General features: G+C 53.0%; 1 protein-coding gene across 1 annotated transcript in view; it reads left to right on the forward strand.

The window, feature by feature from the left end:
- Positions 1 to 21,583, forward strand: part of LOC131562074 (hydrocephalus-inducing protein-like) — a 30,587-nt gene extending 9,004 nt beyond the window's left edge. The window contains exons 7-15 of the mRNA XM_058811650.1: positions 3,632 to 3,855; positions 5,772 to 5,839; positions 7,999 to 8,231; positions 10,138 to 10,238; positions 11,485 to 11,548; positions 12,170 to 12,232; positions 15,159 to 15,323; positions 19,555 to 19,836; positions 21,542 to 21,583. Coding sequence (XP_058667633.1) covers positions 3,632 to 3,855; positions 5,772 to 5,839; positions 7,999 to 8,231; positions 10,138 to 10,238; positions 11,485 to 11,548; positions 12,170 to 12,232; positions 15,159 to 15,323; positions 19,555 to 19,836; positions 21,542 to 21,583 — 1,242 coding nt within the window. The remainder of the gene's footprint in view (positions 1 to 3,631; positions 3,856 to 5,771; positions 5,840 to 7,998; positions 8,232 to 10,137; positions 10,239 to 11,484; positions 11,549 to 12,169; positions 12,233 to 15,158; positions 15,324 to 19,554; positions 19,837 to 21,541) is intronic.
- The last annotated feature ends 305 nt before the right edge of the window (positions 21,584 to 21,888 follow it).

Consider the following 21,888-nt stretch of genomic DNA (forward strand, 5'->3'; position numbering starts at 1 on the left):
TGATAGCTGAGAACATTCTCTTCCTCCTCCTCCTCCTCCTCCCACCCACCCTACTCCCTACACCCACCCCTTCCCCGGCTGCGGTCACTGGGCAGATCCTCAGCTGGCTCCATGTGCTGGCAGGGAGGACATGGAGTTTCTGGTGAGGCTGCAGGGCTCGCTGCTGAAAGCATTTGTGCCCTGCAGGCTCCAGGCAGGGCTGGGAGCCTGACAAAGCCCAGCTCTGCTGCCAGGCTCGAGCTCAAGGCACTGCCTGCGTGTCCTTGCAGTGTCCCAGGGAGCAGTTCTTGTAGGCAGGGGCTCCCCTGACACGTGGGGCTCAGCAGAGGCTGTTGGAGCACTGCCAGCTCACACACTGACCTGAAGCTTGCAATTGTTCCCTAGCAAAAGGAGGCCAAATTCAGCCCAAGGTTAATGACAGAAATGCCAATCCCCTCCTGTAACCATGCCTTGCACTATTTCTGAGTGTCCCTTCCAGCGTCATCTGTGAGCCTGGACACCAGGGTGGAAGGTTAAAATGGGCCTTTGGAGTTGTCCTGCACACAGGGACAGAAAACCTTTTCCTTTTCTGGTGGTGCAAGCAAACTGCCACATGCTCCCATCAACCAGAGCCTTGATTCTGAGTACTGGCATTGTGAGAGATGATGAATGCCTGGTGTGTGCACAGTGGAACACCCTTCTCATCTTGGAGTAAACCCTAGAATAATCCCAACCTCTGCTTTCTTTCAGTAGAGGTTAAACTAATATTTTTATTTCCAAGGAAGGGGATCATGTTCTCTTCTTGGTTACAGCTATGGCCCATCTAAGGCCAAGAGCCAGCAGGGCACAGTGGCAGTTGCATCCCACTGTAGCTGACAGCAGCATGATGTGCCCAAGAGCTTGTGTCAGAGCAGCAGGAATATTGTGGAGAGTGGGAGCTGACCAGCTGAGCATTGAGAGCTGTGTTGGGCTGGGTTTGGAGTGTTTCCTTGGCCCCTTGTGTTGTTCACTCATCACTGATGCTCTAAACAAAGGCTTACAGGAGGGTGGTGAAAACAAGAATGTGAAGTTTGCAGACCAATCTTTTGCTGTCCCTTTCTGGTGTAGGAGGGAGAAATCAGGCCGAATTGTTCAGCTGAAATCAAGGTGACCTTCAAACCCCTGGAAGCACTGGAGTATGGAAGTGTGGCTTACTGCAGCATCTCAGGTGCAGCTCCTTTGCCCTGCCTCTCTCCCCCTCAGTGAAGCCATGGTGCCAGCCTGAGCCCACTGGGCTCCCATGGAAGTGCTGGGAAGGGTCCCTGGTCAGCAGGGCAGTGCTGGCACATCCCCCCTGGCCCTGCAGCTCCCAGGGAGTCTCCCGTGCCAGGCCAGGGCTCAGAATGCTGTGTGTGCCTGACTGATCCCAGAACAGCCCAGGCAGTGCAGGGAGAGGTTTTCATGCCGTGGCTTTGCCAGCATTCCCTCAAAGGCCAGAGAGCTCCAGAGCAGAACAGCTTCAGTGAACAAGGACTCAGCCCCTGCAGGACCCTGGCCTCCAGGATGGCTCCATTTGCCATGGATCCATCATCAGGGAGCAGGAGCTGAGTTAGAAATGGGCTCCCTGAGCCTGGACCACCTCCCAGTGCCCAGACAGCAGCAGAGCAGAGGGGGCTGAGCCCACTGAGCCCGGGCTGTTGGTAGAGGGAGCAGCCTTGGCCAGCAGCTGCTTCTCTCCCTGTGTGGCAGTTGTCACCTTGCAGCTCTCAGTCTGTGGCAATAGAACACAGTGCTGAGTGTCACAAGGGGAGCACCTGGGCAACAAAGTCCTGTGCTCCTGGGCCAGGGAGTTTGGCAATTGCCAAACCCTGTTGGAGCTTTGTGCCTGCACTGAATGGATTTCAAAGCTCCTCTAGGTGCAGGGGAAGGAAACCACAGAATCACAGTATGGTAAGGATGGAATGGACCTTAGAGATCATCTAGTCCCAAGGCCCCTACCATGGGCAGGAACACCTCCCCATAGAGCAGGGAGCTCCAAGCCCCATCCAGCCTGGGTTGGAACACTTGCAGGGCTGGAACCTCCACAACATCCCTGGGGAACCTGCTCCAGTGCCTCACCACCCTCACAGGGAAAATTTCTTCCCGAATATCTCACCTAAATCTCCTTTCTCTCCATTTCTACCCATACCTCCATGGCCTGTCACTACAGGAACCAGAGATGTTTTAAACTCAGCAAACTGGTGGCTCAAATTGGAAAGCAGCCCAGGGAATGGGTTAGAAATTGCAAGTCAGCCTCAGGGGATATGTCCTGAGGGAAGAGAAGGGTCCATATCTTCTCCTGCAGCATCAGGAGCTGGTTGCATCCAGCTCAGAGTCGGGGACTAGCACTGAGGCAGCCTGGAAAATCCAGTGGAGCAGAGGGAATGATTGTACTGCAATGGACATCTCTCCCCAGGCTGTGAGAGCAGGCTGCCCCTGCAGCTCAGAGGGGAAGGCCAAGGACCCTTGGTTGAACTCAGCTCTCCTACTCTGAACCTTGGGAACGTTTTCGTCAACACCCCCCATGTCTATGAGGTGAGCAGCAGGGCTTGGAATGGATCCTGATGGCTCCTGAGGCAGCAGCAAGCCTGGTGCAGCTGTGGACTTGCTGCCAACCTGGGCAGCTGTGAGCAGGGAATATTTGATGGACTGCTCAAATCTGGGGGGACACAAAGGTGTGTCAGTTGTTCCTGAAGCCCCAGTCCCTGCCTTTGGGCAGCCTTCCTTAGGGATCAGCTGGGAGGCTTCCTACAAAACAACTCCTTGGCCCATGAAACCAAGCCTGGGTCAAAAAGCTGCATGTTCAGAGGCTTTTGTGGCAGTGCCAGACACAAGGCACCTTTGGACTGGGCTCTGCAGAAGCAGCTGCACCAAAGTGGCTGCCTTTGAGCTTCAGCCCACTGCCAACAGCTGCCAGCCAAGTGTCTTCTGCTTATTGCTGCAATCACAGGAAATCCTTGGGAGTTCTCTCCCTTGCTGACCAGTCCCTCACAGCACTTCAACCTTGGTGCATCTCTGGCTCTAGAAAGAGAAAAGTGTTCCTGGGAATAAAGCAAAGGGTTTTTCTACCTATTTGTCTCCCCCCCAGTAGAGTCAAGCTTGCAAAAACTTCATGAGGCACTGCATCATGGCAGACACTTTCAAAATCTTGGCTGTGGATGGGAAAGACACGCTGAGATTTGTTACAAACGATGGTGCTCTCTGTACGTTTTGACGCTGATGCCTCATTCTCAAGGTATTGTTTTCATGGTCTGGGAAAAGGTGAATGAGCAGATGGTGCTGTTGGAGCTGTGCTCACTGGGGCAGCAGCAGCTCTGGGGTGATTCCCTAGGCAGCTGCAATCAGCCCACGTTGCTCTCAGCGCCAGCTCTCAATGCGCTTGGTGCTGCTGGGCAGAGGGGCACTGCTCTGTGTCCATGGGATAAGCCCAGGGTGACTGCAGTTCTGTGGAGTTGCCACTGCTCTGCATGAAAACCCAAAGGCAGAAGTTGTCCTGTTGAATCTTTGGACTTCTGCCATTCAGCAGCACAAAACATCTTCTGCCTTTTCTGGGTGTTCATTGCATCATTAGACAATAACTCACAAGAAGGGGAGATTCCACACGTATTTCCATTTTGCTCTCTTGCTGCTGCAGGTGAAACTGATGAACCAAGGAGCTATTGATGCTCCCTTCACCTGTCTCCCTTCAGCCATCAACCTGGGTTTGTGTTTCAAGTTTGCCCCCGAGGAAGGCATCATTGCAGCAGGTGGGAGCCAGAGTGTGCAGATCTCCTTCAGTGCCACCGTGCTGGGGAGCTTTGAGGAGGAGTTCCAGTTCAGTGTGGCTGGATCTCCTACGCCTGCCATCCTGACCATCAAGTAAGGACCCTGGGAGCTGGGTGGGCACATCTGTAGCTGTCTCTGGGACATCCCCCACCTGCCTCCTTTTGGGGTGGAGCAGAGGAGAAAGGTGTTTCCTGAGGTCTGAATCTCTGCTCTGCCGCTGGCATTGCTTTGGTGTCAGGCTGCCTCCTGCCCTGTGTGGTGGCTGGGAGCTGGAATGACTCGTCCCTGCAGGGATCTCCCTGTGCCTTGGGCCATGGCAGGCAGTGGGATGGATCAGCTTTGGGCAGCAGCTGCTCTGGGATGTCCCACCTGAACACCCAGCAAGGCCCCCAGGGCTTTGCAGATGGGCCAGCCTGGCTGATTCTGCAGCAGCAGCAGCAGTGTTTGTAAAACCTTGTGTGAATAATCCATGCCAGATGGGCAGCAGCAGCCTCAGCTCACCTCTCATGGCCATGCTGTGGGGCACAAGCTGTGCCCCCAGCTCCTGTGCCCAGAGGGCTCTGGTGCCTCCTTTGCACAGCCAGCAAAGCGCTGATGTGGGAGTCAGGAACTGTGCCAAGGACTTGGGCACCATCCCGTGGGCTGGTGCCATGGCAAGAGACAATCCTGGCCCAGCCACAGGGAGAAGGGCGGATCATAGGGGAGGCAGAGCTCAGTGCTCAGCACCACAGCAGCGTGAGGCCTTGTCCCTGCCAGCCTGAGCCATGTGCTGCAGGATAATGGAGTGGAAGCAGGAGAGCTGATGCTGGCTGCTCTGCAGCTTTGGAGCTGGGCTGCTGCTCTTGGGCAGCACTGGCTCAAGGCAGTGAAGAAATGAAAGCAATCTGCACCTGATGGTACCAATGAGATAAGGGAGATGGGTAAAGAAGAACAAGGAAGTTATTCCTTAGCAAGAGAAAAGTGGTGAGCAGGTCTGCCCATAGTGCAGAAACAAATCTGCTGCCTTTGTTTTTGGAGGAAAAGTGCTGCTTTTTTCATTTGGAAATCAAGAGGGAACCTTTCACCATCAAATAATTGATTCTCCTCTGTCCCTCCCCCAAAATGGCCATGGGGTGTTTGTGCATAAGCAGCTTTCTCCTTGAGCAGGGGCAGGTGTCTCTTGTTGAGATGTGCAGAGCAGAGCCAGGGGCAGTCCTGTGAGTACAATAGAGGACACAGCTGACTGGTTCTTGATTTTGAACCAAAAGGCAGAGTGGGCACTGATTGGCATCAACCATGAAATCAACTGGTGAATGTTGTGCAGCTTCAAGTGCTGATTTCAGTGGATGTTGGTGGCTTTTGGAGTGTGTCTGCTGAGTTCAAGGGAAGGTGAGGTTCTGTGCTAGATTCAGGACAGCCAAGTTTGGTTGTTGAAGCTCTTGCTCTTGGCTGTGCCAGCTGGTGCACTGCTGACAAGCTGGTCCTTTCCTCTAGGATTCATCTGTGCCCTGGGTAGAACTGTTGCTGCCCTTTTCAGAGGATGTTTGGGAATGCCCTGGATTCGTGTCTCAGAACAGTGTCTGTAATGATTGTGTGGGTCAAACTCTCTTGAGAAAGCTCCTCCATGGGAACAGCAGTTGCAGCTCAGAAGGAGCAAAGCAGGGAAGCTGTGGCTGGAAGGGCTGCTTACAGAAGTTAGTGGGGACACCTTGATGTCCATGCCATTGCAGATGGGGAAACTGAGGCACGGAGCCATGTCTGGGTGTGTGTTCAGGGTCCTTCATGGGACCCCCAGCAACCCGGGGGCTTCTCCTGCCTGCCCTGTGCCCAGAGCCCATCAGGGGCTGTTGGCTGCTGCCCCTTGGCTGGAGCTGCCTCCTGTGCCCAGGGCCCTGTGCTGAGCACACGGGGCTGTGTTGGTTGGAAACCCCGGGTGCCCTGAGCCCGGGTTTTGTGCCCCCGAGCCACGACAGCCGGAGCTTTGCAATGCCTTTAACCGAGCCATTGCCTGCTCTGTCCTCGGCCTGCAGGGGCAGCGTCACTGCACCGAGTTTACACTTCGACCTCGCTGAGCTCGACTTCGGGGACATCTCCTTTGGTGAGTGTTCCCTGGGCTGGGACACAGCCTCAGGGATGTGTGCCTTCCAACAGAAAAGCATCCCTCACTCCTGCTCTGCCCCAGCAGCCTCTTCAGGCTGTGAACTGCAGAGCTGCTGCTGCTGCTGCTGCCTCAGGGGGCATTTTGCCATTGTGAGATCCAGTGGAAGCAAGGAATAGAAAGGCAGAATTTTCTGGTGTCTCTGTGCTGCTTTAAAAGACAGATGTCTGCCAAGGAAGGTGGGAATCTTGCTGCAATGGAAAGATGAGCCCCTCCCTCCAAATGATTATCCCTTTGAAATGACAGGGCTCCCAGGCAAAAGTGTGGGAAAAGGAATAACAGTTCTTTGCTAGACTGTCTCAGGAGAGCACAGACAAGAAGGCAAGAACAGACATTTCCCAGTCCTGTTTTTCCCCTTTGGTGGAGTTCTGGTGACAGCAGGAGGAGCTGTGGGCTCTGGCAGGCCAGGGATCCCCCCCAGCCGGTGCGGGAAGGGAAGGGAAGGAGGAAATGCTCCTTTTGCAAAGCCCCAGAGGGCAGGGGGATGCGGGCAGTGCCCAGCAGCAGCAGCAGCAGCAGCGGGGCAGGCAGGCAGGGTCGGTGCCAGCGCTGAGCTGCAGCCAGGGCAGCCCCGGGCCAAGCACAAACCTCCCGCAGCAGCAGCGGCCGAGCTGCGACCCCCGAGCGGGAGGAAGGGAAGCTCCGCTCCCTGCCCAGCCTCAGCTCCCACTGCACAGCCGCCCACGGCATCACGCCACAACTCCCAAGAACCCCCCAGGGAAAAGCCCAGCCCAGGGCCAAAACCCCCCAAAACCCCCCAGAACCCCTGTCCCCCTTCCCAGACCCAGGGCAACGTTCACTGCCAAGCCTAAAGCCAGAACAATGAAGTTCATGAACTTCTGAAGGAAACTCATTGCCTTTCTTGAGCTTCTTCTTCCCCAGCCTGCATCACCACAGAGGCGCTTGTCAAGTTGACTTTGGAAGGAATGAAACACGAAAGGAAAGAGATGGAAATATGGTTCTGAAGCAGGAGATTGATCCTGCTGAATCAATTTTCATTCCTAAGGGCTCTTCGGCTGAAGGCAGCTGTTGTATTTTTGCTTCTTTGTAACTCTTGACTGTTGTCTGCATGTGCTGGCCTCAGTCTCCTTGGAGGTTTTGACATCTGGGTTTGTCCTTTTTGTGCCTCTCTTGCCTCCCTGCTGGAGTCCCTGCTGGAGCTGGCAGTGGTCACTTGGATGGGCACAGAGAAGCTCTGGGCTGCAGCTGCAGTTGTTTTTCCTCCCCATCTGTGTCCCATTGACTCTTGGTGAGCAGGCCTGGGGAGAAGTCTCCTCCCCACAGAGCTGGCCAGCCCAGCCAGATGTGCAGTGCAGAGCAGGCTGTGGCTGCTCTGCGCGCTCTGCAGGACATCCCCACCATGAGTGGCTGTATCTCTGGCTTTGCAGGATGGAAAGCAAATCTCAGAGCCAAAGTGGGGTAAACCCTTGCAGGCAGCACTCTCAGTGAGCAGCACGGCTGTGATGTCCCTGTTTGTGGGCTGAGGTGGGACCTGGTTCCTGATTGCTAATCTCAAAGCAAGGCTCGGCTGTGCCCCCAGCTGAGCGGGCTCTGAGCTGTCACGTGCTCAGTCTGTTTGGCCCAAAGCAAGAGATGCCTTAAGGATCCTTCAGAGAGAAGCTGCATTAGGGTTCTTTGCCTCACGTTCTAGTTGCGGATTCCATCCTCACTTTCTTTTGCTGTAGCTTCTTCTCACTGACAACTCACTCTTTATATGTCTTGAAAAAGGTGGGAGTGTTGGCAGGCTGAGCAGGGAATTGGACAGCTTGAATTCTCAGAGTAAATGCTGGGTCTGGGTGCACACTCATCACTGAGAGAGAACTGGTGCTGGTTTGGGGCAGGTGAGGGAGCTTGGCCCCATCACAAAGAGAGAAGCTTGCAGTGTTCAGCAGGGCTAGGAGTGGACATTTTCAAGGCTGCAGTCTGGAATCTGTGTCAAAGGGAGCTAAGTGACGATTAATTCCTCACGCAGCTTCTGGGTGAGCTGTAGTTCAGATCATAGAGAGCTCCACTCCAATGCCACTTTGATCCTGCCAGGATCTTGCCCCCAGGATCATGGCCTGCTGGGTGCCTGAATGGATATTTGTGTCCTTGCCCAGGCTTTCCCTACACGCAGTGCTGCCGCCTCACCAACAGCTCCGCGGTGCCCCTGACGTTCCAGCTCCGCATGTCGGACGATGGCACGCAGCCGGCTGTGGACAGCGTGGATCAGATCCGCAGGGACACCGACCCGGCCTGGAGCAAGGGAATCCATTTCCATGTGGAGCCCAGGGAGTTCACCATCAATCCCAGCGGAGGCACCATCCTCCCCCAGGGACACCGGGACATCGAGGTACGGCAAGAGCCCAGCCACAGCCGCTGCAGCACCAGGGCTGGAGCTGCACTGCAGGGTGGGAGGGCTTTAGCTCTGGTGCCAGCTTGGAGCATGCTGGCACTGAGAGATCTGCACTGCTGGGACGCCTCTGCTGGCTGGCTTACTCGGGATGTTCCTCAAAGAGCACTGTTTGCTTTCCAAAATCATATGCCTGAGTTCACAGACCTTATGGTCAAGGCCTGAAGCCATTCTTGTGTTTTTGAGAGCGATTGATTTGATTGCAATGGGGCAGAGCAAGGATGAGGGCAGAAGGTGGCTGTTAGAGAGATGTCATTGTATCAAGCAGTGAGCTTTTCTTTGTGGTGTCATTTCCCCCCTCCTGGGCAGCAGAATGATTTGTGTTCACTGCAGGAAGCTCCAGTGGAGACAAAAAACTCTGCAGCCATGTGTAGCGGTTCAAATTTATTGTATTGATTCCTTGTTAAGTGGTTTGTTCTGTGGTACCCCGTGTTCTCCCTGAGTTGGTTTACCCCTGGGTTTTAGCCTCCCTCAAAGCTGTCCCTCATGCCATTCCCTGCCCCTTGTTCCAGCTCTTTCCCTGCCTGTCAAACCCAGCCCCTTTTGTTCCCCAACCTTCTTTGCCAATTTAACCTGGAGCCAATCCCTGTCTGCAATGCCCCTTTGGAATTCCCCTATTCCTGGAGGCCCCATTGGCCCAAGTGAGCCATCCTCCCCACCCTCCTACCCAAAGTGGCCCCAGACACTTGATGTAATCCCCTCAGTGCTCCCCTGAGGATTCCCTTTTGGCTTGCTGTTTGTATTCACCCTCTGATTTGTATCTGTACAAAAGCCCTTGCACGGGAGTGTCCAGGGCTCTTTTGGCTTTGACCCTTTTGCTTGGAATAAACCCTTCCTTGTGGAACTTCAAGACAGAGATCCTCCTCCTTTCTCCTCTGCCTGGTCCCGTTGGTGGCTTGTCTCTTGCGGCGTAGAGCAAGAGGCTCTGAGGGTTCTGCCTGTGGTAAATGCCCACCCTGGGGCAGTTCTGAGGGTTCTGCCTGTGGTAAATGCCCACCCTGGGGCAGTTCTGAGGGTTCTGCCTCTGGTCAGTGCTCACCCTGGGGCAGTTCTGAGGGTTCTGCCTCTGGTCAATGCCCAGCCCGGGGCAGTTCCCCACTCCTGGCGTGGGGCCGGAGTTCTCAGAGCCAGCCTGGGGTCAGGGTCCAAGGGCAGCCATGAACTGCCCAGCACCTGCTGGGCCACACTTTGCCCTCAGCCTCCTGCTGTAAAGCTGAACTCGTTGTGGTCGAGTCAGATTTCCTCGGCATGGATGTCTTTGTAGTCAGATGAGAAATTGGCCCCTTAATTTGAATGCAGTGTTGCATGGAGCTGTAGTCTAATGTTTTAACGTAGCTGACCTGACATAGGAAGGGGACCAGGACACCAGGTGGTTCATCACAGGTCCAGTTTATTGAAGAAAGCTTCAAACACTTATACAGCAAATAATAAGCTTATGAATATTCTGTAAGCCAAGCAATCTATTGGTTAAACTATACCATTAACTCTTCCTCATTCCTTAGGGGTTACATCTCTCTTTTCTCATGTCTCTCTCACTATTTGTTATCCTACTACAGCTAGGCCCAAGGACACGCTATCTCACAGGTGCAGGACTTGGAATTAGCCACAGTCTTGTACTTTTACATTCTCTAGTCTCCTAAATTTCCCAACACTGACCTGTGCCCTTATAGCAAGGTGTGTTTAACAAATGTGGTATTGCCAGAAGGCTTTTGTTACTCTGAGACTGTGCTCTACACATGGAGCAGCAGAAGAATGAAGGGCAAATCCTCCCTCAGGAACTGGAGGTTATCACCCGTGGGTAATGAGCTTTTGTAAGGAAGCATTAACTGTTCTTCTCTTCCACCAGGTGACCCTGTGCTCCAACACGGTGATGGAGTTCTACCGGAGATTGCTGGTGGACCTGGAGGGTATTGGCAAGGGAGTGGCATCCCTGATCATCACAGCCAGGTACCAGCCCTTGCCTGGCCTCCCCCAGGCACTGCCTTGCCCAGGCTGTGCTGGCTGCAGCTGCCAAGGAGAAGTGCTGCTGAATGTCCTCATGTTGTGCCAGCTGGACACGAGAACAGCAGTGCTTGGGCAGCAGCCCGTGGTGAAAAGCACGTTTGCTCACAGCCCAGCACGGTCCTGGGCCCTCTTCTAAAGGCACCAGGAATTATATCATTGATTGGCCTTGTTTTTGGTGCTTGAGGTGGAACAAATTTCCTGAGGGCCTCCTCTCCTTCAGGCTGCAAGAGGTGGAGTTGTGCTGGCTGTGAGCACGGTGCACTGGTTTGGGCCACACCAAGCAGCTGCTGAGAGTCAGGCTCTGCCTCTGTCCATGAGGGCACATGGCAGGGGAGAAGTGGCTCCCAGCAAGAGTGGGGAGGGCAAGGTGTGACAAGGGGAAAGCAGCCCTTGATGTGGCAGGTCAGCTCCAGTTTTTGTCCTTCCCTCTGCTTCCCGTTTTGAGCTTTAATGTTGTCAGAGTTGAGAGCAAAAGTCGTTGTTGCTGCAGCAGAATTCCATGCTGCTGTGCTGCTGTGGGTGTCAGTGTGATGCCCAGAGGGATGCAGCTCCCTGGTGCTGTTCCCTGTGCCAGGCAGAGCCATCCAGGCAGTGCCTGGGCTGCCACTGTGTACAGCAGGTGGAGCTGGGGCCAGGCAGTGCCTGGAGCTGTGCAGTGAAGGAGCCAGGGAGCTGCAGGGCCTGGCAGGGGCTGATCAGCCCCTCTGTGGGGCAGCTGCTGTCTCGTGCCCTCCAGGGCTGGGGCAAAGAGCTGAGTTCTCAGGCAGGGCAACAGCACAATGGCAGAGAAGGGAGTCAGTTTTACTGAGACCCTGGAGCTGTGTGTTCCTTGAGCCTTAGGGAGCACTGATCCTTGTTGGGAAGGCTCCCCCAGCGCTCGTGGGTCACTGGCACTGTTGCAGGAGTCCTTGCAAGCCTTCTTGGGTAAAGGAGGGGCTGAGGCAGCTGTGGGGCAAAGTGCTCTGCCTGGGGCGCTTGGCAGCCTCTGGGTGCTGCCTCTCAGGGTTTGCCCCTCCTTGACAAGACATGTGGGAGTGGGAAGAGGTAGAAGGCAATTTATCCCTGTAGGGCTCTTCAATGTGCATTTGACAGTGACCAATGGGTTCTGCTCCATTTCACAGTCTTTGGGGGTAGGCATTCTCCATTCTCTCAGTATCTCTGATTGTCCTGGGGTCATCTCTTTGCCCAGATGTCTCGTTCCTGAGCTCCAAGTGTCCTCCCCAGTGGTGCTGTGTGATGAGTGCCACCTGAAGGTGCCCTACGAGAGAAAGATCCTCATTAGGAATCCCAGCCACCTTCCTGGCTGCTACGGGCTTATTCCCCAGGTTTGGCATCACATCCACCTCCTCCTGTCAAATATTCCTGAGGAGATTATTAGGGGAACAAAGGGTTTGGATAAGACCTTGCTGCTTTCTATTCAGTCTTAAAGATCTGCTGAGAGCAGGATCCTACCCAACTGTAAACTTTAGGAGGCAGTTTAAGCTCCTGAAAAAACAGTTGATGCTCTAGTCCTCAGGGTGTTTTCCTGTGGGAGATCTTAGAGGGTTGTGAAAAGCTGCTGCACCCACAGACACCAGTGCCTGTGCTGGCAGCCTCCTTGCAGGATCCCCTGGGAGTGCTAACCCTACAATTCTTGCATCTTGTTTGTGCCTTTGACCTTTGTCCTGGGGAGCTTTAAAGGTGTGTGTAAGTTTCTGTTGTGGTGGATGTTAAGGAGCCTACAGTTTCTTGAGAGGTCCCTCTGAATCTGCGTTTCATTGTGTCCCTTCCAGAAGCGCAAGGAGGACTCTGCTGTGCTCTACTCCAGCCCCAAGCCCTGTGGGATTGTGCAGCCCCAGAGCACAGCAGAGATCCCAGTTGTGGTGGCAGTGCAGGCCCTGGGCACTCATCGCACCAACGTTCTCATCGGCGTGTTCGGGGATGAGAGAAACCCCCTGGTGAGGGCAAGGGGAGATGTGAGCCTGTGTGCAGCTGCTCCTGGCAGGGTGCACAGGGACAGGGATTCTGCCGGGGAAAACAGGCACAGGCTGCTGGGGAGAAGGACAGGAGGGACGGGGGCACAAACAGCTCCTGCCTTAGAGGTGGGAATCTCAGTGTCTGACACAGAATGGAGTTGGGCTCAGCTGGAATCCAGGGGGCATTTGAGGTCATTATTCTTTCAAATGCTGGTAACTTTGGAAACATCTGTTTGAAAATGTCATCTCTCTGAGCGCAAGAGAGGATGTCAGAAGTCTTCTGGGAACCTTGAGCTTTCTGTAAAAGAAAGGAAAGCTGGCATTTGAAGAGTGGTTGCAAGGACTGAAACTTTGATTAAAACATATGGAAATGGCAATGCCAAATTCCCCGGATGGCACCAAACATCTGAACCCGGGCCGTCGTGGCACTGCCTGTAAATCAGTGAACAGGAAGGAAAGGCAATGCAGGCTGTGCCAGGGAGCCTGAAGTTTGAGCAAACAGTTGCTTTTAACTATCAGGCTGCTTCCCTTAAAGAGGAGGGTTTCTCCCCACCAGAAGAACCAGTTGTTTAACCGTCAGGCTGGTCTTACCTAGAGATTTCTTGCAAAGATAAAACCTTTCGGACAGTAACTTTTAGTTTGAAAGGTTCTCTTAGCTTAATCCTTTTCAATTTGGAGGTGAACATGTAATTTTCTTTTTCCCCAAAAGCCCAGCATTTCAGCTGGAGAGTGGTAGCTGTCCCTAAAGAAATAACTTGAGCAGGGTTGAGCTGTTGAAGGTTTTTTAGGTTTCTCTGTTGTGGTTTGTTTTGGGTTTTTTAAAATCTTTCTTGCTTGCTTCCTGGAACAGAGAGCACAATTACGGAGCTCAGGACGGCTGGCAGAAATCTCCCCAAGCCCAAGGCTGGCAGAGCTTGGCAGGATCCCAGCACCACAGCCTGTGTATGTATGGATGGAAGGAAGGATGGATGGGGAATGCGACCTGAGTCACCTGGGAGTGTTGTAAAATGTCAACCAACCCCCCAGCGGTGTCAGGGGAACATTCCTGATAAATCCCTGGTGGAGCTGCAGAGTTTCTGGCCTTGGGCACTGGGTGGGCTGTGCTGGCTGGGCACTGGCTGGGTCTGCCCCTCGGTGTCTCAAATCTCACCTTTTTGCTGCCTTCTCTGTCTTTTCCTCTCCCACTGTGCTTTTTGCATCCCCACCAGGTGTAAATGCCTGTCCTCTGTAATTGCTCAATGCGAGCAGTTGCAGCTGCTGCAGCACCTCAGTGCCATCCCTGGGCTGCCTTTAGAACAGACCTGCCCCAGCCTGGATTGGGAAGGGCTGGATCAAACCATTTCTCAGTCCAACGAGCCAGCACCCAGCCAGGGGCTGCATCCTGGCCAGGAGCTGCTCGTGCAGGTGTCCCTCCCTCCCTCTCTCCCACTGCAGGTCCCTGTTCATAGTTATTTATTTTCCAGAGATGAGCTCCACCCACCTAAATTCAAACCCCAGCCACCGAAGGAGAGGAGAACCAGTCTGGATTGTGCGGCAACTCGATGGAGGCACTTCAGGACTGGACAGGAGGAGGCAGCCAGAGCCCTGAAAGAAGTGCAGGATTTTACCCACTCTTCAGGAGCAGAGGTAGATTTTCTTGTACACCGACTGCTTGCTTTGCCTCCCCAGCCTGCCAGCACCAAGTCCTGCTCATGCTGAGCTCCCTTTTTGCTGCCCTGCTGTGCTGTGCCCTGACAGTGGGCTGGGCAGCAGGGCCAGTGGCTGGACATGGGCTGAGGGGGAGAGAGAAATAGGAGAGTTTTCCTTGGAGAAGCTGGCTCAGATCCTACAGGCCTGTGCTGAGTGTGGGATTTTTTTGCCTTGTTTCCTTCCCAGTGTAAGATGAGGCTTTTCTCTGCATCATCATGGTAACACCTCCAGCTTCCCTCACAGAGCAAGCTGGGATTATGCTGATCTCCATGGACCCTCTTCCCAAGGCAGCCAGACTCCCTGTTTGCAGGGCTCTGCTTTCACCCAGAGCTGCTATTGCACTGCTGGCCCTGGAGCTGTCTGACAAAGGCAGACTTTGCAGAGGGGCTGTCTCTTCCTCCCAGCACAGAAAATGGCTTGTTTTTTGGGTGCCAGCACCAAGTCCTGAGCACCCTCACCTGCCTCGAGGCTTGGAGGGATTCAGGTGCTCCCTGGACGTGGCGCACACTGCCCTGGGAGCAGAGAAGGCAAGAGGGAATCTGACTCCCTTGCCCATTGTCAGTGTGGCAAGCAGGGCTGGAGCTGCCAGTGCCACTGGGGGCCCTCAGCATTGGCCACAGAGGGGCCTCCCATCCCTGCAGGCCATCGCAAAGTGCTGCTGGAGCAGCTGCTTGTTGGAGAGGCCGTGCAGGACACGTTGCAGGGCTGCCCAAGGATGCTGTGCAGCACCTGTGGAGGGCACTGCTCCCCCTGGAACTCCTCAAGTGCTCCACAGGAAATTGTTGCAGGAGCTTTTGCTGTAGCACCTTGAGAAAGAAGCATTTAAATCAGAGAGAGAGGGGAAGAGCCTCAGGAGTCAGATGAGCTGGACTGGACTCCTTCCCTCAGCTCCAAGAGCTCTCACTCTGAGTCTCCTCCTTTTCTAAAAGCAGGAGGTTTTGAAACTTTGTAATGGCAAATTGTGCATCAGAGAGAATTTCTACTGCCAGGAGACATCCTAGTTCACTTTCATGTAATGTACTAATTAATGCATTGTGCTGTGAGTATGGGAGAAGATTTTCCCCATGGTCCCTGCACTGGTCAATGGCATGGATGCAGGATGAGGTGAGGGTGATTCTGGCAGTGTTTGGGGAATAGGCCCCTCTGGCTACAGCTCCAAGATGCTCTTCTGCATCCATTTCCATGCTCAACACCTCAATCTCACTTGTCTTCCATCCAGTCTTTCAATATCCTGCCACTGCCAGGTGTGCTGCAGCCAGGAGAGAGCCAGCAGGTCACCTCCACCTTCTCTGGCCACCTCAACACCACCTGCAATGTCCCGGAGCTGTGCCACATGGAGGGAGGCTCCACCTCTGAGGTGCTGGTGCCCAGGGCGGCCTCACGTGTCAGCTCCTCCCTGAGCCCCCAGGAGATCAACTGTGGCTCTCAGGCCTCTCTCAGGGACAGGTGAGTCAGCCTTCCATGGGTTCCTGCTCTGCCACGGGTTATTGTCCCTGCAGGGCTTCCCTGCTCCAAGGCCTCTGAGCTCAGAGGAGCTGCAGAGCAAAGGCCAGCAGCAACATAGGGATGGCCACTCTGAGCTCCCTGGCTGCCAAGAGAGGAAGGACCTTCTTCTGTTGAGACAGAACATCATCTTCTCTATTTGAGTGCTGAGCCCTCCTGGCTTAGCTGCTCTCTGCGGGGAGCTGGGCTCTGGGCCTGCCTTGGCACCGCATTTAGAGGTGTCTTGAAGTCCATGGTGTTGAGTGGCATCTTCTTCATCATCTGCCTTCTTCACCAGAACAGTGGGATTGTGGTATGGGCAGGCGTGGGGCACAGAGCAAACCTTGCTTTGGGTCCTGCTCCTGCCACAGATGAAGTCCTTGCACTGCTGATCTGCCAGGGTTCTCCTTATGGTGGCATAGCAGCCAGAAAAACTCCTGTGCTTTAGGCTCCCCTGCAGCTGCAGCCGTAGGCAAGCACAGGAGAAGCTCAGCTCCAGCAAGGCAGCCCAGCTCAGGACACACAGGCCAAGTGTGGAGCTGGGAGTGGAGGTGCTTAAAGCAAGCCTGTGCATCAGGACTTCTTCAGGCCAGGCTGAAGTTGGTTTCATGGGGAGGAGACGGACGAGGCTGCTTCCAGTGGTTTCCATGGCAGCCAGCACTGGTTTGCTTGGTCCCAGCTGGGTTCCAGCAGGAAATCTGCCCGACAAGAGCCTGTCTTGCAGGAGAGGAGTTCCTGCAGCCTTTGCTTTCTGACTGATAGGATTGTTCTCATGAAGGAGCAGGCTAGGAGTCGTTAAAACCGAAGATCACGGGCAGAGACTCTCTAACTAATTAAAGTTAGACAGTGGGATGTTTATTAACACTGGCGGGCGGCACCAGAGCCGTCCCTAAAAGGCGTGACCGCGCTGTCCAAGGTTCTTTGCCCTCTCTTTATTTCCCAAGATCTTACACACAATACATCTGCACAACCCCAGCACCTCCCATCCCTGCTCTGTATTCAAATGAGGTCATTGGTCCTTCACTCCTGTGCAATTCTTCCCTTGAATTGGGTTGGTGTCTCGAATTGGGTCAGTGGTCTTAGGGGATGAAGTCAGGAATGTCTTCATCAGGTCTCTGTGACCCTCTGGCACCATCCAAGGTCCCCTGCTTAGTGATTGATTGACATCAAGCCCAGGTGCTAACCATTGTTCTACTGGTTTCAAGATGTTCTTATAACAGTTCACTTCCTCCACTTCCCTCTCCTAATGGTAAACAATAGAACAATCTGCTCCAGCTTAAGCATCTCATAATCATTAACCTATGGTCTGCCTATCTAACCTACATCCTGATCAATGGGAATTGCTTCTAACCCTCAGCTGAAATCTGAACTCTTTAAAATCATGCTTCAGCTATGCCCAGGGAGAAGGGGGCTGAATGAGCTGAGTAAGAACTGTAGGAGAGCTAAGCAGATGTCAGCAATCTGTGCTCTGCTTTAAACTGGGAAGCCAAGAGACAAAGGGCGTTTCCAGGCACCAGTGCAGAGAGCTGCTGGATCAGCCTTTGGCAGGGGCTGGAGGGGTCTGGCTGTGCCTTCAGAGGGAGCTTGCACAGTCAAGACCTTATGATGGCAAAGCTCAGGTTTGGCCGGTCCTGGAGGTCCCCTTCCACCCATGCCCTCACTTGGGATGTTCCCAACCTCTGTGGGTTGAGGAGAATTCACGGAAATGGCCTCAGGGTCAAGGAATGAAGTGCAGGGCCAGCCAGGACGAGGGAGCCCAAGGTTCTGGTGGGACTCTCAGCCATATTTTCTGTTTTGTCTGCAGAAGGGAGCTGAAGGAGCCAGCTCAAAAGGTCGAGGAGGAGGCAAAAGCCTTAGAGGAGGAAGAGAGGAGGAAGGAGGAAGAGAGGCAGAAGAAGGGAAAGAAGAGTGTCTCTGTTGGCAAGCAACCTCCAATACCAGCAAAGGGGAAAACCAAGACCCGAGAGAATAAGGAAACCAAAATTCCAAAAAAAGAAACCAAAATCCCAGAGAGGAAGGAAAGCAAAGCATCAGAAGGGAAGAAAATCAAAGCATCAGAGAAGAAGGACACCAAAGCATCAGAGAGGAAGGAAACCAAGATCCCAGAGAAGAAGGAAGACAAAGACCCAAAGAAGGCGGAACCCAAAGCTCCAAAGAAGGGAGAACCCAAAGCCATCAAGAAGGGGGGAACTGAAATCCCATAGGACTAAGCTAAGATGGAGAAGAACTCTTTATTCTTTATTCATACAACTCATTTTACACAGTTTAACAGACCTTGTGTGCACCTTTAGTTCATTCAAAGGTTTCTTATCAGTTAGTCGATTATTGGTTAATAAAATAGATTTTACTTGTGCATCAAATCTCTCTATTGTTTACCTCTTCACTGATTCTCATGGGACAAATTACTTGTTATTGCAGGTGCATTTGTTTTTCACCCTCAGAATAGAATGGTCACAAAGTCTCATTCTCAAAATAGCTTCACATGGGAACTTGTAACTGCTTAGTTGCACACAGAAGAGATGATAGGCCAGCTATTGATGTGGCTGAACAAGGCTTCATTTCAAAAGGCTTTTCTGTCGCAGACATTTTTTCACAGAAAACCTTTCTTTCAGTTTTCTGTGTCTTCTGGAAGGCTGAGGCCTCAGAGGAGAACATAAACAATTATTATCAGCTTCTGGGGAATGCAACAGGGGCACCTATTTTGATTGGTGATTGGTTCATGTTCCCATGTTTATAATTAAGGGCCAATCACAAAGTGTAAGCCAGGGGACTGAGTCCTTGGCCACAGCTTTGTTGGGATTCTTTTCTATCTCTTCCTAGCTAGCCTAGCTGCTCTGCAAACCTCTCTCCTTATTCTTTCTAGTATAACTATAATGTATTATATCTTATATTAATAAATTCAGCTTTCTGATTCAAGAAACAAGATTCACCGTCTCTCTATCACCAGCAGCGCCCACTCAGGCGCGGTAATATCTGGTGACCCGACGTGTCAGAGCAAAAATTAATTTAATAAGACCAGAGGAGCAAAATTGCTGCACTGGGTAAAATCCTGTATGTGTGGCATTTGATGGTTGCTTTGAAGTGACCAAAGAAAGTGGATTCAAGCCAGGAGCTGAAGAACTGAAGATCCTGATTTGGACAGAGTTCACAGCCAAGGCTGACCACAACAGAACCTTCTTCTGGAAAACCATCAGGAAAGATGATGGAAAAGGGCAGCAGACCTGTGGAGCTGGCCAGAGCAAGCTGGACTCTTTTAGAAGGTACTGTGGGCTTTTCTATCCCTGATGAACCAGCCCTTCATAGCTTGTGGCTGTTTGTTTGGCAGACACATGCCTTGCCAGAAGACATTCAGTTCTCCGCTTCAGAGGAAAAGCTTATTGCCCTCTGGAAATATTGGTGCAGAGAAGATGGTTGCTTTTTGTCAGAAACAGATATCTATGGGTTCTTTCGATGGGCAAAGCTTTTTGGGTTTTTTACTGATGTCCTGTACGCTTTAGATGTTTTCGTCTGGGAGTGCATGGACTCAATTATCCAGTGCGTCTACAGTCAGGGACGCGTGTTGCCTTCTATCTACCCAGCATTTATAAAGCTTTTCCCAGTCCTGAAGCGCAGAGCAGCTTGTTTTCAATGGATCTCTAACTGTTATGGACAAGCTCCGTTTCCACCGCCCTTGGCAGAAGACCCCATGGGTGATGACTTTGGGCTTTTCGCCCCCCCCTGCTTCGCGGCGCGGGGGGCTGAAACTTCGCGGCGCGAAGAAGTTTTTTTTACTCTTGCTCCGGAGCATGCTCAGATGGAGTGTTGTCCTCCCCCCCCTTCTCTCTTTCCGGGGGGATGGGAGTGGCCGCTCAAGCCAGCGCCGGCCTCTCAGACTCCGCCTCCTTCACACATCGGAGCGGCACCGGTCTCCGAGGCTTCCTCCACGCCCCTGCTAGAGCCGTCACTCCAGGAGGTCCCGCCCGCGGTTTCACCGGCCTCCCCGCCCCCGCCAGAGCCTGTGTCGGAGAAGGCAGAAGAGAACAGCACTTTCGGCGATTGACCTGTTGCTAAGCAACAGCGATGCCCCGCCGCTTCTCCCGGCTCCGCTGCTGCCTGTTTGCGCTCCGAAGGAGACTGCGACTGCGCCTCTGCAGCAGACCCCGGAGTCAGCGGCGGGGCACGGCGCCGGCCCCGTGTCGTGCCTGCCGCTGCTTTCAGGGCTGGGGGACGCGGCGGAGGTGGGTTCTCGCGCATCCCCGCCGCTTCAAGCCGAGACAGTCCCAGAGTCAGCGGCAGAAAACGGCGCTGAACCTGCGGGACTCTCGGAGCAGCCCGCGGCTGATCCCACGATCAGCGTGATTCCCTCCTCGGCCGGCTCCTCCGTGGCCAGAGTCACTGCCGCGTTCCAGGCCAGCCCCAGCGTCATCCACAGCCCCGTGGGCCCCCACCCTGGCCCAGCGCCCCCCATGGCCGGCCCGCCAGCCCCGGGCCCGCTCCAGGAAGCGGCCCCGGAGTCTGGTCTCTCCTTCAGTGGAGCGGGGGCTGCCCGCCAGCTGACTCTTGCGGCAGTCCAGCTGCCGGCTTTCAAGCTCGGCGGTTTGGGGGGTGGTGTTTCGGTTGCTGTCCCATAGAGGCTGCCATCTCTGCCGCCCATCTTGTGCCCTAGCGGCGAGGGGGAGGGGGCTCCCGAAATTTCTGCCTCTGGTCCCCAGCCCGGTGGGGGTGGTGACATGTTGCTGTGGGAAACAAACATTCCCAGACCCAAGATGAAGATTCTCGGGGCAGCTTCTATTTCCCTGCTGCTGGCATGCCTCAGTGGTTTAGGGGAAAGGAAGCGTCTCACTACCCGTGCTGCCATTGTACTGGCAGCAGGGTTCAGGCCTGTGGATATGCAGAGCCTTCCTCATGGGTTTGGCCTGGGCCGTTGGGCTCAAAAAATTCCTGGGCTGGTCCCACTGCGTGGCCTCCTTATGTTTTTGGGGACTCTGGTTTCTCCTACCGGTCCTGGTCCCCCTTTGTGAGCCAGTTTTGGGGTTCCTGGTCCAGTATGGGCCAGAGCCCCCAGGGCCTTTCCTTGTCTGGCACTGCTCTGCTCGGGTGCTGCTCTTTTGTTTTTCAATAAAAAAAAAAAAATTAAAATTAAATAAAAAAGATTGAAAACAGCGGGCAGCAGCTCTGAAGCATTGAAGGGCCAGAAAGGACATTCCACAAACTGTTTAAAAATTGTGTTATGACTGTCAATGGTTTTTTGATAACTATTGATGGGATTCCTTTTGCAGCAAGTTGTTTTCAGGACCAAAAAGGACTCTCAGATATTCCAAGGGAAACAACTTTGGCTCTTGGACTGTTCCTGAAACTCAGCTGCATGGACTCAAATTCTCTTTGCATTGTATTTTGCATTTTTCTTATATTGTAGCATTGTTCTAGTGATTTGTTAGTTATTGTATATTCTACAGGTGAAGAAATTTCCTGTTCATTCCACATCAGCATTTTTTTTTATTTTATACAATTTAGAAAGGTGAGATGTCGCAGACATTTTTTCACAGAAATCCTTTATTTCAGATTTCTGTGTCTTCTTGAAGGCTGAAGCCTCAGAGGAGAACATAAACAATTATTATCAGCTGCTGGTGAATGCAACAGGGGCACCTATTTTGATTGGTGATTGGTTCATGTTCCCATGTTTATAATTAAGGGCCAATCACAAAGTGTAAGCCAGAGGACTGAGTCCTTGGCCACAGCTTTGTTGGGATTCTTTTCTATCTCTTCCTATCTAGCCTAGCTGCTCTGCAAACCTCTCTCTATATTCTTATTAGTATAGTCATAATGTATTATATATAATATCTTAATAAATCAAGCCTTCTGATTCAAGAAACAAGATTCACCGTCTCTCTATCACCAGCAGCGCCCACTCAGGCGCGGTAATACTTTTCTTCTATCATTATTCTACCTATGACATCCCCCGGTGTGTCCTTGGACCCACATTGTCACAACTGACCCACGGTTCCATGAGGTTCCCCTGTGTCACCATGGTCACTGTCAGAAGCTGGATGAGATCAATGTCCTGAGACACTGTGGGATGAGCTGTCAATCAGTCACACAGTGGGTACAGTGCTAACCCAACCTGATTGCCTGTGTGATCAGAAATCCCACCTGGGGGAGGCTCACAAGGGCCCGGGGGCTTAAAATATAGAGCACAAGGTGAGCCCCTGGTATGGACTCTGCCCTCTCCTGGGGTTTGTGTCTCACCCACACTGGAACCCTAGGAGCTGTTAGTCATATATGTGTCTTTCTATAGAGCTTCTGTCTTTCTGTCTCTCTCTCTTTCTTCTTGTTCTAATGCTCTTTATATGGAACATTTTTGGATACCCTAACAGCTTACGTGTTTTAATGTTTCCAGGATAAATGGGCTAAGTTAATGAAGTTACTGCTATGATTAGTGTTTTATGTGTAATTTGATGTTGCGTTAAATCCTATTCCAAAGTTCTTGA

Source organism: Ammospiza caudacuta, chromosome 10 (genome assembly GCF_027887145.1).
Source record: "Ammospiza caudacuta isolate bAmmCau1 chromosome 10, bAmmCau1.pri, whole genome shotgun sequence".
Taxonomy (NCBI): Eukaryota; Metazoa; Chordata; class Aves; order Passeriformes; family Passerellidae; genus Ammospiza; species Ammospiza caudacuta.